General features: G+C 45.0%; 1 protein-coding gene across 2 annotated transcripts in view; it reads right to left on the bottom strand.

The window, feature by feature from the left end:
* Positions 1-1182: 1182 nt before the first annotated feature.
* Positions 1183-18420, bottom strand: part of RHOH (ras homolog family member H) — a 49971-nt gene continuing 32733 nt past the window's right edge. For both annotated transcript variants that reach the window (XM_004038578.5, XM_055384818.2), the window contains exons 2-3: positions 5306-5426; positions 1183-4976 (exon numbers count right to left, since the gene is read on the bottom strand). In XM_004038578.5, coding sequence (XP_004038626.1) covers positions 4192-4767 — 576 coding nt within the window. In that variant the 5' untranslated portion in view covers positions 4768-4976; positions 5306-5426 and the 3' untranslated portion in view covers positions 1183-4191. The remainder of the gene's footprint in view (positions 4977-5305; positions 5427-18420) is intronic.

The following is an 18420-nucleotide window of genomic DNA, read 5'->3' as shown; positions in this document are numbered from 1 at the left end:
AAAAAAGAAAAAGAGAATATTTCCCAAGCTTTTTATAACATTAAATAATGGTGTATTTCATCTCTGCCAATTTATATGCAATCAGCCTTTGGAATTATGCTTTAAATACCAAGGATTGGAATGGAGACCTTTGCAAATGATGGTGTTGTGTGACATAGGTGGGTCCCATTCTCATTGCCAGAAAGACAAGGGCAGGACAAAGGTCAGACTTGGAATATTTTATTTAAAAATATATTTTTCCAGCTACTCGGGAGACTGAGGCCGGAGAATGGCGTGAACCCGGGAGGCAGAGCTTGCAGTGAGCGGAGATCGCACCACTGCACTCCAGCCTGGGTGACAGAGCGAGACTCCGTCTCAAAAAAATAAAGAAATCTAAAAATTAAAAAATAAAAATAAAAATATATTTTTTAAAATACAGGCTACTTGACTGGCAGGGGTGGAGCTGCAAGCTACATGAGGTCGGATGTGGCAAAGCCATTCAGTCAAGCTGCTCTGGGAGGAAGTGGGGCAGGGTGGTTTTGAGCAGACCCACTTGAGACTCCTGGGGCAGCCACTCACCTGCTGCATGGGCTTGGCCTTGTCACATCAACATGCTGAGCCTCAGTTTCCTCATGTAAGATGGGACTCAGTATAATGTGGGCCTACACACATGTGGCAAAAGAATGCTTCACTTGGTGGCCGGCACAGCACATCTGAAGCACTGAACAAACTGAATCAGGATGCTTCTAGCTCTCTTGTCACTCACTGCACTGGATTCTGCTGCCCAGTTAACTAGTCAGTATAAAGTAAGACAGAATAGAATGGCTATGGATGGAATGTTTGTGTCCCCACAAATCTCAGAATGTTGAGGCCTAATCCCCAGCGTGATGGTATTTGGAGGTGAGGACTTTGCAAGGTATTAGATCATGAGGGTTGAGCCCTCATGAATGGGATTATTATCCTTAGAAGAAGAAACACCAGAAAGATGATCTCTTGCTCTACCATGTGAGAACACAGCAAGAAGACAGCCATTGCAAACCAGGCAGAGGGGTCTCACCAGAACCCAACCATGCTGTCCCTTGCCTTGGACTTCCCAGCCTCCAGAACTGTGAGAGATAAATTTCTGTTATTGAAGTCCCCTAGTCTATGGTTTTCCACTATAGCAGCCCAGGCTGACAGAGACAAGAATGAACTACCCGACCGTGAAAATTAACTCTTTAATGTCATCAAGAACATATTTAATGCTGCTACTTAGAATAGTTAAGAATCGATATGCAATAGTCTACAAAAAGGTACCACAAATTTTGAAGTATAAGAAACCTGTGTCTGCATCTAGGCAGGCAAAAGTAAGTATGTGCTTATGTAGAACACACAACACACGGATTCTACCCATATGACCTATTTTTCTTCTTACCTCTACAAGGCTGGTGAGGGTCTGCTTCCTCTCTATAACCACTGTGTGGCACAGAAGCCCAATTACTGTCTTTCTCTCCATTTCAGTTTAACACAACTTTACCTCCATTGCCTTCCCTGTGCTGAGCTCTGGGGACACTGAGGAGACCAGGAGGCAGTGCTACCTTCAAGAACAGCAGTCTAGCAGGAAGACAGACACTTATCGGCTCCATTTCTGCCAGATTCCGCCACTGGAAAGGGTTTACACACAGATTCCTGGTCTCAGGTGTGAGGGTTCCCAGAGGGAGCTGTTAAGCTTGGCTCCCGCCAACAGGTGGAGGTCTCACCTGTGTGCCCTTGCCCAGGTGACAGCAAAGCCATTTGAGTGTGCCCTCTCTGGCCTTCCCTTCCTGCTCTGCTGCCACCGTGGAACCACCTCCTCTTCCCTCACTTAGGATCATGTACGGTGGCCCTTCCCACTTTCAGATACCACCCCCATCTCTCTTCAACAAGAGAGAAAGAAAAGCCTGGGGGACAGCCCACTGCAGTGAATAGAAATTCCTTCCCACTGACAATGTTAAATACCTCTCACCGCAAAGGCTGGCCCTGAACACCCGCATCCGTGATTTAAGACTCTGTGTGTTGAGGGAGAAGAAGAGAATCCCAGGGATATCAGAGGATATGAGATCCCTTCCCCTCCCCTGCCCGGTCATCTTTCAAGACCCCCAACCCTGAGCTGAGAACTAGAGACACGGGCTCTCCAATCAAGGGAGGCGGGTGACTTAGAGGTAAGTACAAGCCACAGCCTGGAGAGCTGAGAAGTCTGGGTGAAGGCAGCTGTGTCAGCCCCAGGGAACCGAGGCAATCCTGCCACCAGAGATCAAGACCCCGGTCCCAGGCCTTTTACTGGCTGTGGATAGGAGGAGAGAGAGAAGGAGAAAGCAATGTGTGAATGAGCACACATTTGGTTTTTGATACTGATTACAGCTATAAGGAATTGACCACACAAGGGAACAGAGAAATGGTTTGGCTATGTCAACATAATTCTAATCGAAGTCATTTATGCTAGCCACCTTACCTTTTGTGTGTAATAGTCACGTTACCCCATAACAATGATGTACCTTCATAAAGGTGGTTCAGAGTTTTTTTAAGTTTTGATTAGGGCAGTAATTGATTGATCTATCTAGGTGCCAGCCTTTGCAATTTCTTTCTTTTTTTTCTTTTTTTTTGAGATGGAGTCTCCCTCTGTTGCCCAGGCTGGAGTGCAGTGGTGCGATCTCGGCTCACTGCAACCTCCGCCTCCCGGGTTCGAGCAATTCTTTGCCTCAGCCTCTTGAGTAGCTAGAACTACAGGCATGTGCCACCACACCCAGCTAATTTTTAGCTACTATTTAGAAGAGACGGGGTTTCACCATGTTGGCCAGGCTGGTCTTGAACTCCTGACCTCGTGATCCACCCGTCTCAGCCTCCCAAAGTGCTGGGATTATAGGCGTGAGCCACCGCGCCCTGCCCAACCCAGCCTTTGCAATTTCTACCTTAAGTTATGTAGTCCTCTATTCTCCACTTTAACAGATGGGCAACACCATTGCTTTTAAACTATTCGATAGAATGCGGTTTGAGCTGTGTGTGTGAGAGCAGGTTGTGTGCGAGTATGTGTGTGTCTATTTATTCACTATTTCCCCTGATAACTTTCTGTTATCTGAGCAGTTGCTATATAGCTTTCTTTTTCCTGTGCTTGGAATTTGATTTTTCTTTTTTGAAGGCTGTAAATTCTACCTTTTTTCTCTTACATACACATATATATGTAGATACCCCCCAATAATCCTAACTAGACCTTACAATTAATAAATTATGTTGCCACAACAGCTCAGTTTAGACAAATTTATAACAAATTTGTGAAATTAACAGAACTTTGAGACCCCTGTCTTTCACAGGACCTGCAGTCGCCTGGGAACCACCCTACCAGAAGTGAAAGTGACACTCTCTCGCTTCTGTTCCAAGTTCTGTTGCCATTGCTTGGAGCAGTCTGATTCTCTACCTGAAAGATGGTGTTTCAATCAATCTTGGTGAATGAGAGGAGAATATTTAGTGCATAACTGGAGTTGAGTGAAAGACAATATAGTAAATAAATGAATGATGTTTTATCATTTCAGAAAAATATAGTGATAACTTTAAAATCATTAGGCAGTATTAGGATATCTTATGGAACTGTATTTTATATCCAACTCTGAATAACAGGTAAGTAGAAAACAAACTGCAAAGATTCATTTATGGTCATTTTTAAATTTGATTACCCATTTAAATCCAGCAGCCAAGTGGTTTCAACAGACTTTCTACTTGAGGTGAAAATAATAACACTACAAATATATGGCAGAGCTTCATACAAGCATTTCACTCACAGAGGAGTTTATGTTTTCGAGGATGTAGGAAAAGATTTTCCAAGTGTGAAAACTAAATATATACAAAAGTAATACATTTTGTTATTAGTTAAATAAAATGTGTCTTTAAATATGGAATTCTTTGAAAAACTCACTTCATCGTCCAAAATTATGGAGACTATTTCACTTTTTTAATCAAAGATGGAATATTCATTACAGTTCCCCAAGGGATTTTCTAACTGGCCTGGGCAAGGAGTTCACTTGTAGAGTGTAGTTAGTGAAAACATCCAGTGGCCAAGCCTCATCAATAACTGTATCCAAAAGGAGACGCTTCTTGGGGTGTACCCAGAGAAAACACCAAGCTTTCCTGGCTTCCCAGCCCTCCCTCTCCCCATTAGTCTTTGGGGTGCATACATAAGTGTTGTGTGAAGTCTCTTGGGGTTTAGAAGATCTTGCACTCATTGATGGAGAAGAGCCTCCTTCTGTTTCGTCTCCTGGCCTGGTTGACGGCAGTTCGGACGGCGCACTCAAACACCTGCTGTACTCCCCGGTTGCTAAGGGCTGAGCACTCCAGGTAGCCCTTGGCTCTGACATCCTGGGCCAGTTTCTTCCCTTCCATGGCATTGACGCAGGAGGCCCTGTGGGGCCCCATCTCCCGCTGGTCAGTCTGGGTGGCCACCACCAGCACAGGGGTACAGGGCAAGTTGCTCCTAATTTCACCAATCCACTTGTTCTTCAAGTTCAGGAATGAGTTATGGTTGGCCACAGAGTAGCACATCAGCACCACGTCTGCCTGCTGGTAGGACAGGGGCCGGATGCTTCTGAAGGCATCATTGCCGGCTGTGTCCCAGAGGCCCAGGCTGATCTGGATGCCATCCATGAAGACGTCCACCCCTGTGTTCTCGTACACTGTGGGCTTGTAGGCCTCCGGGAAGGTCTCGGAGGTGAAGCGCACCAACAGAGAGGTTTTCCCCACAGCAGAGTCACCCACCAACACGCACTTGATAGAACTCAGCATCTTCCCAGCCTGCCGTCCTACTCTCAAGTCCAGAATCCCAGGGAAAAGAGCCCTCAGTGGGCAGCTGCAGCACACGCCATTCAGCAAGGGGAATGCAAGCCAGGTAGGTCTGTGTCCTCAGGACCTCTGACGGCGATTTGCAGAATGTTACTTCTCCCTGCCCATCCAAGCACCGTCTGCTTTGAAAACCTCCAAAGCCTAGTCTTCAACTGGAACAGAAAGAGAAGGGGGAAAATGAAGTCTTTCTTTCTTTCTTGCCTTTTTTGAAGATAAGGGGCTTCCTCATTGGCAAACTGATTAAATGTGGGGTAATCTCAGTGTAGCCATCCAATCCCGCTTGTGCAATCCACTCTTCCCCTCACAGGGAGAGCTTAGATCTGTCTTCCCCCAACACACACATACACACACACACACACACACACACACAAATGCCTCCCGGTCAAGAAGCAGAAGCTGACTTTATCTGTAAAATCACTCAAGCACTAAAAAACACAAGCAACTGCTCTGATTGCAACATGAAATAGACCTCAGTAGCAACCTGGTGTGTGAAGGAGAAGTTTCCAAACAGCTCTCTGTCGGCTTCTACTCCAAGAAGTGGCAAAGGCCCCGAGAGCGTTCTCCACGGCTTCAGTTTCTGATGGATCTAGCCACGTTGGAAACTGCAAGAAACGAGAACGTTATGAGCGACAGATACTATATGCATTTCTTTTTGTTTATTGACTAATCACACAGTCCTTGGTTTATGGGAATATGTGTTGTAATAGGGGAAAAGAAATTACTAGAACTCTAAAAATTTGCTGTGGTTTTTCCCTTGAGGTTTTTCCAAAAACTGGTAAGAGATGCAACAGACTGGCCTTAGAGTTATCTGCATCTGAAATCAGGCACTGTCACCTACACATGGCTTTGAGCACGCTGCTTGAACTCCACGCCTCAGCTTACACATCTGCAAGATTGTGATAAATTTAGGAACCACTTCTCAGAGATGCTGTGAGGATTAAGTTATTTCTTTCTTTTAACATTTTTGGTGGCCATCTGTGTATCCCGAACTCCGCTAGGCCCCTGGTTAAACAAAATAACTTGCTTGAAAGCAACCATATTCAGTGCCTGTCACTTAAACAGGACTGCATAAATGGGACAATCTGAATTTCATGAAAGGCCAAATAAATTCTCATTCAGTGCAGTGGGAAAGCTCCAGGCAATGAGCTCCGCCTTGGAGACAGTGTCGTGTCTGCTGCGGCACAATATCACAAGGCCAGCCCAGCTCCAGACGAAGGAAAAGTCTTTCAGACCAAAATTCAGAGTAAAGGTTATTTCTGCAACCTGGGCTTGTAACCTCCCCTCCCTGGCAATCTTCCTGACATGTGTCATGCAGGGCAATACAAAGCAAACCTACACGTCTGATTTAAACATAATTTTTAAGTCACTTCTCTAAATCCTGGCATTCCTTTCCAAAATATTTTTTTTTCTTTTTCTTTTTTCTGAGACAGGATCTCGCTCTGTCGCCCAGACTGGGGTGCAGTGGTGTCATCACAGCTCACTGCAGCCTGGACCTCCTGGGCTCAAGAGATCCTCCCACCTCAGCCTCCCGAGTAGCTGGGACTACATGTGTGTGCCACCACACCGGGCTAATTTCTTGCTTTTTTTTGTAGAGACACAGTCTCACTATGTTGCCCAGGCTGGTCATGAACTCCTGGCCTCAGGGACCTCCTGCCTCAGCCTCCCAAAGTGTTGGGATTACAGGTGTGAGCCACCGCGTCCGGCTGCCAAGACATTTTTATCCTCGTCAACCCACTGTCCCTGTTGTTTAATTATACCTAATAGCCTTTGCAAATGAGTTAGCCATATAAATAATTCACATGATACATATTCATGTTTTTAAACACATTTAAGCCAGGTGACCTTGGCCAAATTACTAAACCTCTCTGAACCTTGGTTTTCTCATAAAAATGAAAATAAGAAAAGGACTTTCCTCATGTGATCACTGTAAGGATTCAGAATGTGAAGAGTCTGATTTAGCACAAAACCTGGCATCTGGGAATTATAGGAAGCCTTCGAGTTATCCATTTCACTACTATCTGAAATGCCAAATACTGAATGTCCATAGCGGAGGGACCACTTTGCCAAATGTTTACCTGGACTCTTTCTCCAGACTCACACCAGGTTACTGTCACACACCGTGGTCACGGACCCCATTTGAGACTAGACCTTTGAGGAAGGACTCCTTGAGGGCTCCATAGGCTTTTGTTAAACTTTAGATCCTTAGACCAAGAGGCAACTTAAATATATGCATTTGTGACTTAGTCCAGAGCCAAGACCTCTTAAGACATTTCTACGTTTTATTTTTTTAATTTAATTTAATTATCTTATTTTTTATAAATAGAGTGGGGGTCTCATTATATTGCTCAGGCTGGTCTCAAACTCCTGAGCTCAAGCAATCCTCCCACCTCAGCCTCCCAAAGTGCTGGGATTACAGGCATGAGCTACTGCACCTGGCCTTAAGTTTTATTTGACCCCAGTGTAGCAGGGCCAGAATTAGGAAAAATGTACATGCTTCGGGCATTTATTTATTTATTTATTATTCATTTATTTTAATTTTATTTTTTTGAAATGGAGTTTTGCTGTGTTGCCCAGGCTGGGGTGCAGTGGCTCGATCTCAGCTCACTGCAACCTCTGCCTCCTGGGTTCAAGCAATTCTCATGCCTCAGCCTCCCGAGCAGCTGGGACTACAGGCATGCACTATCACACCCAGCTAATTTTTGTATTTTTAGTAGAGACAGGGTTTCACCATGTTGCCAAGGTTGGTCTTGAACTCCTGACCTCAAATGATCCACCCGCCTTGGCCTCCCAAAGTGCTGGGATTACAGGCGTGAGTCACCACACAGAGCCACTGGCCACCTTTATTTATTTTTTGAGACAGAGTCTTGCTCTATCTCCCATGCTGGAGACAGAGTACAATGGTGGTTCACTGCAGCCTCCACCTCCCAAGTGATCTTCCCACCTCAGCCTCCCAAGTAGCTAGGACTATGAGCACTCACCACCATGATCAGCTAATTTTGTTTAGTTTGTGTAGAGACAAGGTCTCACTATGTTGCTGAGGCTGGTCCCGAACTCCTGGGCTCAAGTGATCCTCTCGCCTCAGCCTCCCAAAGTGTTGGAATTACAGGCATGAGTCACCACACCCAGCCCTTTTGGTTATTTAAATAAACTTTCCAATAAACTGACTGAGCTAAAGCCAAATTTCCTGAGTGAATATCTGCAAAAGGAAATTAATAAGGCATAATTGTTAAGGTCATGGGCTTTAAAGTCAGGTGGACTTGGCATTGAATCTGAGCTGCCCAACCAACTACCTATGTGACGAACTTGGAAGATTTTCTTAACCTCCCTAAGCCTCAGTTTCCTCCTCTGTAAAATCAATGTAATAATATTATATCTGTATCACAGGTTGTTGAGAGTATTAGGTGTGCTTAGAGCTGAGAGTGCAAAATTCTTTTTTTTTTTTCTTGAGACGGAGTCTCGCTCTGTCGCTCAGGCTGGAGTGCAGTGGTGTGATCTCGGCTCACTGCAACCTCCAACTCCCGGGTTCAAGTGATTCTCCTGCCTCAGCCTCCCGAGTAGCTGGGATTACAGGCACCACCACCACGCCTGGCTAATTTTTGTATTTTTAGTGGAGATGCGGTTTCACCATGTTGGCCAGACTGCTCTCAAACTCCTGGGCTCAAGTGATCTGCCCACCTTGGCCTCCCAAAGTGCTGGGATTACAGGCGTGAGCCACTGTGCCTGGCCTAGAGTGCAAAATTCTTAGCAGGTGCATAATATAAACACATTGTATGCACATAGCAAACACACAGTAAATAGTCCCTATTAATAACATTCTCAAATAACAATTACTAAATATAATGATAAACAGTTATTAACTCTAAGTAGGGAATTTAAAGTAGCACAAAAGAGGTTTCTCCAGCAAAGGGTGTTCTGTGTGTCTCAAACCCAGACATGGCTACAAAAAGAGAAAGAAAGAGAGAGACTCCTGTCTAAGCTTTGCTACCTAGAGAGTCAGAAAGGAGAAAAAGTCTCTGTTCAATCAAGTGACCCTCATGTGCCAGCCAGTTCTGACCCCAAGTGGCCCATCAAGTCAGCTTTCAGGGCCTCAGTTTCCCAAACTGTAAAGCAGTTTCTGATAGTTTTATTAAAACTGAAGCCAAAGTAGGAACATTTATTACCTGCTGCAGTGAATACGAAAACAAACCACCGCATCATTGTGCGGCAGTAAAGATGGATGATAAGCCTTGAGGAGAGGAGGAGCCTTGGCAGATGCCTAAATATGGAGCTGTGGGAGGAGGGGAGGTAGGGGAGGAGCTGCAGTCCAAGGCAGAGCCATACCCTATAAGGACATGACAGATAATCTTCAGAATGGGTCACATGTGTCCAGGAGTGAGCTGCCGCGGGTTACATCATCAGCATGTGAGTCTGATGGGCTTGAATTCAGCGGAATTTCTCCTAAAGAAATTCTCCCTAAAAGGGCTTCTGGGTGAAAAAAAGTGAGTCTTCCGTGGTATTTCCCAAGTGGCTAACTGGCAAGAGTGGCCCAAGTATGTCTCTTCGTACGGAAGAGTTACGAGAGCGTCATGGGTGATGACACTGAGTGGCCCTCCAGGCCGTTCTTCTCAGGCCTTGAATCAGATAGAATTAATGAGCCTTCACCTCCAGAGCCTCTGGGGTCTCCATAATTTGATGCTCTTGCCCTTTTTCCTCTTTCTACCATTTTCATAGAAAAGGGTCCCTCAACAGGCCTCCAGGGTTCACACGCACAGAGACAGAGGAGGGAAGGGAGGCTTCACGTTGCAAAAGCAACAGAGTTGGGCCCTTCTGCCCACTCTGGCAAAGAGACCAAGATAGACACAAGTGAGGGATTAGGGGAAGAGACATCCTAACCCATTTCCTCCTCCGGAGAACTGAGGGCTGTTCAGTAGGAAATCCTGGTTTCCTTTTGGCCTCAATTCTAACGGCCATGCTAACAGACACGAATTCTCCACCTGACGCCCTCCACAGGCTCGCTCCGTGCCATCTTATTGGCTGGAAAGACCTGCTCTTCACTCAGCCCCCAACTCCCACTCCTTCTGGAAAGCCTTCCTTGACCACCAGTGCTCCCCAGCCCCTGCCAGATCAGATGCCCCCGCCAGATCAGATGCCCCCTGCTGTGTTCCCAAAATACCTCTATGTACATTTGACATGGAAACCACCACTCTGATGAAATGGCTCATCTTCTCAGTTGTAAAATGGAATCAGATTTGCCCTGCCCTCTTCACTGGGAGCTCATACGGATCAGGTGGAAATGATAACAATACAGAAATAATTTCCGTTTGTACTTTTACAATACTTTGTACATTTGGAAATGCCCTCTTGGTTTTGTGAGAAAGTCTTTTTAGAACAATACATCATAATATAGAGCTAAAGTGAAATTATGACTATTATTAACCGATTGTTATTATTGCAGGTTTGAAGTTAGCTGGGCTTTGGTGGAGGTAGCTTACTTCAAAATGCTGATGGAATCCTCAGCTGTCTTTTTTTAAAAATATGAGTCCATCGCCAGTTGGGGATGGCCTATCAATTACAGAGAATACATCTACATGTCATCCTCCTCAAGGAGCTTTGGACAAAGGACCTGTGCTGGTAGCAGCTGATTCATTCACTAAGGAAATTGATTCCACCATGAATCTAACACAATTAAATGGCCAGGAAGTCACCATGCTCCTCAGCAACCCATCTCTAGCCAGCACCTTCAATAGTCCCTTCATAGCCTAGTGGGGACATCACAGCAAAAGCAGGCCTTTCTCAGGATGGGTGAGGCCATGGGGGCTTCCCAGCTGGGAAGTGGGGCTGAGTGCTTTGTTCTTTTTTTTTTTTTTTTTTTTTTGAGACGGAGTCTCACTCTGTCCCCCAGGCTTGTATGCAGTGGCATGATATTGGCTCACTGCCGCCTCCGCCTCCCGGGTTCAAGTGATTCTCCTGCCTCAGTCTCCTGAGTAGCTGGGACTACAGGCATCCATCACCATGACCGGCTATTTTTTTGTATTTTTTAGTAGAGAAGGGGTTTTGCCATGTTGGCCAGGATGGTCTTGAACGCCTGACCTCAGGTGATCCACCCACCTTGGCCTCCCAAACTGCTGGGATTACAGGCGTGAGCCACCGTACCCAGCCAGTGCTTTGTTCTTGTGGGGAAAGGGAAGCAATTCCAAAAACCTTAAGCAAATTTAGAAAAAAAAGGTGTAACCATCTCTAAACTTTTTCACTCCAAAACCTTACTAGTTTTCACTACCTAACAAATAGACACTTGTATATATCTTCTAAATATTTTTCAGATTTAAGCTTTTTAAAATTTCAACATTGTCTACACACTTGCTAGATTTCAGCTAAATAGATTTCCACGGTTTCAACAATTCCTAACTGCACACCTATTCCTCACTGTCTTTGGGTTAGTTCCGTATTTCACCATAATTAGCTATATATGTGTACATAAGTGTATGTGCAGAGATATAACTTTATATACGTAAGGTATAGGTAAGTTACTTTTTTTTTTTTTAATGGAGTCTCACTCTGTCACCAGGCTGGAGTGCAGTGGCACGATTTCGGCTCACTGCAACCTCCACCTCCCAGGTTCAAGCAATTCTCTGGCCTCAGCCTCCCAAGTAGCTTGGGACTACAGGAGCACACCACCACGCCCAGCTAATTTTTGTATTTTTTTAGTTGAGATGGGGTTTCACCATGTTGGCCAGGATGGTCTCGATCTCCTGACCTCGTGATCCACCCGCCTCAGCTTCCCAAAGTGCTGGGATTACAAGCATGAGCCACCGCAGCCAGCCGGTAAGTTACTTTTATGTGGGATGATTTTCTTGGGAATGTGTATATTCACAAGTGTGGCATTACTGGGTCAATGGGTCATTTTGTGACTTGATTTTACATTTATTGAATATCTTCCAAGTACTATACTGAGTACTTTGCACATATTATTTATTAATTGTTTTATTCATGTCCTTTAAAAAAGACATTTACTTAGGGTGTCCTGTGTGGCAGGCACTGTAACAGGTTCTGAGGAAATAATCATGAACAAGAGATGCTGTATTTTAGAGATTATCATGTCACAATCACAGAGGCTTCAAGAGGTTGGCAATCTTGGCCACAGTCACACAGCAAGGAATGGCAGAGGCAAAGTTAGACCCAACTACAGTCTGACTTCAAAGCATTGGCAGCTCCAGATGTCACCAACACACACTGTAATTCCCATCAGCCTTCTCCAAGACATCTCAAACAAAGTTGTCTTCTATGCAGACCCAGTTTCAAGACATTTTTCCCAGCCACCCTTTTTTTTTTTTCTTTAAGACAGGCTCTTACTCTGTCTGCCAGGCTGGAGTGCAGTGGCACAATCACAGCTCACTGCAGCCTGGACCTCCCGGGTTCAAACAATCCTCCTGCCTCACATTCCTGAAGAGCTGGGACTACAGTTGCGTGCTACTGTGACCAGCTAATTATTTTTATTTTTTATTTTTGTATAAACAAGGGTCTCACTATGTTGCCCAAGCTGGTCTCCACCTCCTGGGTTCAAGCAATCCTCTTGCCTCAGCCTCCCAAAGTGCTGGGATTACAGGCATGAGCTACTGCCCTAGGTTGTACCCAGCTCTTCAGACCAGGGCTCTACTCCTATTCTCTTCCTGAAAATAAACCAGTTCTTGCTTTTTTTTTCTTTTTTCTTTTTCTTTTTTTTTTTTTTTGAGATGAAGTTTTGCTCTTTTTGCCCAGGCTGGAATGCAATGGCGCAATCTCAGCTCACTGCAATCTCCACCTCCTGGGTTCAAGTGATTCTCCTGCCTCAGCCTCCCGAGTAGCTGGGATTACAAGGTGCATGCCACCAAGCCCAGCTAATTTTGTAATTTTAGTAGAGACGGGGTTTCACCATGTTGGCCAGGCTGGTCTCAAACTCCTGACCTCAGGTGATCCGCCCACCTTGGCCTCCCAAAGTGCTGGGATTACAGGCGTGAGCCACCATGCCCGGCCCAGTTCTTGATGTTTTAAAGGACATCTGTTGCTTCCTGATCTGGATGCTGGTTCCACAAGTGTGTGCAGTTTGTGAAAATCCACCAAGCTGTATACCCACGTGGTGTTCACTTTCCTGTATGTAGATAAAACTTCAATAAAAAGCATTTTTAAAAATAAGGTTACCACCTTTGTGGTGAACATCTTCTCAAGTGGCATTTTATCTTAAGTTTTACTTGCAAGAATTTATTTCACCAATCTGAATCCTATCTTAATAATTCCCCCTACTGTGTTGCTAATTGCTACAAATAATCACTAGATTTTCTCTCAAAACCACAGAAAGAAATCATTTTTAAGTCAGTGTACTTTCATACATAGATCATCTGTGTTTGAAACAGATTTTGTTCTGAAAGTTTGTTTGCAAGATGCTGGTTTGCTTGGCCAGGCACAGTGGCTCACATTTGTAATCCCAGTGCTTTGGGAGGCTGATGTGGAAGGATCACTTGAGGCCAGGAGTTCAATGCCAGCCTGGGCAACATAGCAAGACCCTGTTTCTACCAAAAAAAAAAAAAAAAAAGATGCTGATTTGCAACTTTTAACATAAGTTCACCAGAATAAAAAATGTTAAGCGGTATTTATATTCCTAAGCCTGAAGCATATTAAACCCCTTTATAGTTTAATTAAAACAAAACATTGCCAAGTCCTGAAGCCTTTTATTATTTCAACATATTAAGCTCTGAAGCCTCTCTGAGCCGTGTGTCCTGCCCTCTGGTCCCCAACCACACCGGGACCGTGGTCCCCTTCCCCTCCTCTGGTCCAGCAACTCTGCCCTGACTGGTCTCTTCCACTCCCAGGAGCACAATCAAGGAATCGTTGCCTGAGGTCTAGAATTCTTAGTCCGGTTCAATATCAGAGTCAAATACAAGACTAGCCAGCTAGGCAACTGCCCAGAGCACCCTTAGAAACTCATCTCAAAACTAAAGTGATGGGGAAATGCATTTCCTACTTCTTTTCTCAAAATAGTTGGAATAGCCTGAAAAACTGCTTGGAGTTGAGGGTGCAACCCCAAGAGGTGCGCTCAGGGAAGGACACGTGGTCTCTGAACTTCTTTTAGGGAATGTGGATCTTGTTTACCAAAGGACTCGTGTTTTCTCAGTTGGGTATCCATGTTTGGGGCCTGAGCTGAACTGTTCTAGGAAAAAGAGAGCAAAAAGGCAAATCATGCCTATCTAATCTTTCTACAATGTCACGATGCTATAAAGTAAGGTTGTCAAACTATGGCCCATGCATGGCTGAATCCAGCCCGCCACCTGGTTTTGTAGGGCCATAAATTGAGAATGGTTTTTACATTTTATTTTATTTTATTTTATTTTATTTTATTTTATTTTATTTGAGAGGGAGTCCTACTCTGTCGCCCAGGCTGGAGTGCAGTGGCATGATCCCGGCTCACTGCAACCTCTGCCTCCCAAGTTCAAGCGATTCTCCTGCCTCAGCCTCCCAAGTAGCTGGGATTACAGGTGGTTTTTTACATTTTTTAATGGTTGAAAAAAATCCAAAGGAGGAAAATATTTTATGACATGTGAAAATTATATGAAATTGAAGTTTCAGGTTTCACAAATAGCATTTTATTGGAACACAGTCATGCCCATTCATTGACATGTTGCCTATGACTGCTTTCTCACTGCAACATAAAGTTGCAACCAAGCCTAAAATATTTTCAATTTGGTCTTTACACAAAAAAGTTTGCCAACCCCTACTAGACACAAAGGTAGTTCAGAGTAAGAAGGGGCACGTAGACCTGGGGTCAGGCAGGCTTGGGTTTGGCTCCAATGTCTGCCACTTAAATGTGTGACCTTGGGGCAATTACTTAACCGCTCTGAGCTTCGGTTCCTTTGACAACAAAGTCAACTATGCATAGTGTCTACAGCATGGACTCTGGAACCATACTGCCTTTCAGCCCCACTGGCTATGTGATCTCATAAAGGTCACTTAACTTCTCTAAGCCCCTCTTCCCTAATTGTAAATAGGCAATAATAATGGTACCTACCTGGTGTGAGTTGGTTGATGGTATTATTTTTAATAATAAAAATAAAAATAAAATAATGATACCTACCTTACAAGGTGGTTGTACAGAATTAAATGGGTAGTGCATGTAAACCACACTGAACAGTGCCTGGCACACAGTGAGTACCGTAGAAGTATTTACCATTATTATAATTTACCTTGAGGGGTTGTGGTAAGATGGTTCTGAGCTAGTGTATGTCATGAGCCTAAAACAGTGCCTGGAATAAAACAGGTACTAGCAAATAGTAGCTGCTATGATGATGATGATATGAACCAGTACTGCAGACACACAGGAGAGGGAGCATTAATTCTCGAGATGGGAGAAAGGAGTGGTGATTTGGGAGCCCCGCATTTAAAAGGTGATAGCTGATCTGTAGGATGAGTAAGATTTTGATAAGCCACAGAGAAGAAAGGCTTTGGGGGTGGGGAGAAGCATGTGCAAAGGCCCAGGGGCGTGAAAATACATGTTTGATTTGGGGAAGTAGAAGAAGTTCAGGGAGGTTGCACTGTGGGCTGCTCAGTGGGGAGCAGGAAGTGGCCGGTGGAGGGATTATGGGAGATGAGCCTGTGATTTTATACAATCCAAGGTTGCCTTCTGCTCATCAGCAGCCACAGCACACTATTAGCTCCAGCTGACTCCAGTTAAAATCGGTTAACAGCCAATTAAAATCCCTGGGTCTTTGGCACGTAAAATGTTACTAGCCAGGCACAGTGGCTCCTGCCTATAATCCCAGCACTTTGGGAAGTCAAGGCAGGAGGATCACCTGAACCCAGGAGTTCAAGACCAGCCTGGGCAACATGATGAGACCCCCCCACCCCCACCCCCGCCTCCGGTGCCTCACCACCAAGTCTACATTAAAAAAAAAAAAATTAGCCAGGCATGGTGGAGCATGCCTATAGTCCCAGCTACTTGGGAGGTTGAGGCAGGAGGATTACTTGAGCCCAGGAAGCTGAAGCTGCAGTAAGCCATTATCACACCACTGCACTCCAGCCTGGGCAACAAAGCGAGACCCTGTCTCAAAAAATAAAAAAACTGTTACCAATCCATTCTCTTTTAACTTAAATGTTACTAACCTCTTTGAGCACCTACTCTGTGTCAGGCATTGAAGCCAAGTTAAAGAAAACACAGCTTCTGCCTTCAAAAAAACTTACAGTCTAATGGCAACACCAGACATAAACTTCAGCAAGGATCTGAGGGAGGAACAAATAAAGTGCCAACAAAGGGAAAAAGGTGCTACCTGCAACTTGCAGGAATCAAGGAAGGCTTTGTGGAGGCCATGATATTAGAACATGACCCTTAAAACCAGTGAGCTTGAGATGCACAGAGAAGAAAGAGAAACATGAGCAATGAAGGAAAAACCTAGGGCACCTAGAAGGGTGAGAGGCAGCTCAGTTGGGCTAAAAGGTGGAGCCCAGAATGGGAGATCAAGCTGGGCTGTAGGAAGCTCATTCTTGTGGCAGGTTAGGCTGGATTGCAGGTGTTAAAGACCAAAGAGGCAAGCGGGAGGCTCCTGCCGTTGGGATCAAGGATGACTTTATCCAGAGCAGATGCTGTGAGACAAGAAAGAGGGAGAGAAGCCCCAGCAACATCCACGAGGTGGAACTGACACGCAGGCCTGAAACAAGGTGATTCTGAGGCTATAGGCCTGGGGGCCTGGGAGAAGCTGCTGGCGAACATAGGCAGCACCAGAGGAGAGAGACAGATCTGTGAGATCCATGAAGAGGTGGGTGTTTCCCACTAGGGGGCCTGCTGAAGAGACAGAGCGCTTTCAGGAGAGCCACAGGCTGCCGTCGTATGACAAGGCTATCGTTTACTGAATGAAGGGGAAGAGAAGTGGGGTAGCCAGGGTCATCTTCCTCTCCCATGAGCTTTGACATGAAATCTTTAGCTAGAAACATGTTCTCTTCTATGTTATGTATAGTAAAAAAAAAAAGAAAATCACCTAAGAATAGGTGGGTCTTGCACAAACCAGTTTGCTCCTATATTGAAATCCATTAACGTAACATCGTACGGGTCTATTCACGGACACAGGAAAAGGCTTCCTACGCTAAATGGGTGGAAAGCAGGTTTCAAAATGGCAGGTTTCAAAATGGCCTGTACAGGAGATTCCAGAGCTGTGAAAATGTCTAGAGTGGTGCCCACTGGCTTGTCTCTGGGTCCTGGGGTTGTATGTGATTCCCATTTTCTTCTCCTTGCTTAAGTGCATTTAAAAACGTGTCCACGATACGCATGTGCTATTTGCGCAGTTTTGAAGAAGTGCTTCCTGTATGTTGTTTTGTCTTTTTAATGTGGTCTCAGAAGGGAACAAAAAGGCTGGGCTGGTCCCTTGAAGCTACAGAAAATTTCTGTGAATCCCTATCAGTGACTCTGAAAATTTTTCTAGGTCTACACTGCTGAATTCGTTTACAATTCCTAGAAGCACTAACTCCAACTTCTGATTCCCTTTTAAAGGTCTGTTTCATTCTCTCCTCCTTGCAAAGGAGATGAGCAAAGCTGAATAATTCTGCCTCCTGAATCACAGCTGTTCATAGCTATCCTCAGCCCCAAGCCACCTCTTCTTTCTTCTTACTCATAAGAGTTTTAAAAGTCCAGGCTGAGAGCCAGGCGCGGTGGCTCACGTCTGTAATCCCAGCACTTTGGGAGGCCAAGGGGGGGTGGGTCACTTTTAGTAGAGATGGGGTTTCGCCATGTTGCGGCTAGTCTTGAACTAGCCGCAACATGGCGAAACCCCATCTCTACTAAAAACACAGACAAAAAAAATTAGCTGGGCCTGGTGGCCTGTGCCTGTAATCCCAGCTATTCGGGAGGCTGGGTCAGGAAAATCGCTTGAACCTGGGAGGCAGAGGCTGCAGTGAGCTGAGATCACACTACTGCACTCCAGCCTGGACAACAGAGGGAGGCCTGGACTCAAAAAAGTCCAGGCCGGGTGCCATGACTCACACCTGTAATCACAGCACTCTGGGAGGCCAAGGCAGGTGGATCACTTGAGGTCAGGAATTCTAGACCAGCCTGGCCAACATGGCGAAACCCCGTTTGTACTAAAAATACAAAAATTAGCCCGTCATGGTGGTTAATAATCCCAGCTACTCAGGAGGCTGTGGCAGGAGAATCGCTTGAACCTAGGAGGCAGAAGTCGCAGTGAGCGGGGATCGTGCCACTGCACTCCAGCCTGGATGGCAGAGTGAGACTCCGTCTCAAAAAAAAAGGAAGTCCTTTTTATATTCTTTTAGATATTCAAATAAATATGAATATGGCCTGGGTATTAGATGACATTTAAGAACTATTGCTAATTTTATTAGGTGATAACTGTATTGTCAGGCCCTTATTTATCAATCAATTTGTCAATTGTATTTTAAGGCCCTTATCTGATAGAGATGTTGATGTATTGATGGGGAAAATAAATAAGATGTCAGGGATTTATTTTATATTATTCCAGAAAACAAGCAAAAACAATGGATAAAGTAAGATTGGAAAAGTGTTAAGAACTATTGAGGTTGAGTGGTGGGTATACAGGGGTATATTAGCCTATTCTCTCCTCTTTGGTGTAGCTTCAAAACTTTTCG

Source organism: Gorilla gorilla, chromosome 3, assembly GCF_029281585.2.
Source record: "Gorilla gorilla gorilla isolate KB3781 chromosome 3, NHGRI_mGorGor1-v2.1_pri, whole genome shotgun sequence".
NCBI classification, from domain to species: domain Eukaryota; kingdom Metazoa; phylum Chordata; class Mammalia; order Primates; family Hominidae; genus Gorilla; species Gorilla gorilla.
Note: the sequence above shows the minus strand (reverse complement) of the source record. Positions and strands in the feature narration are given on the sequence as shown.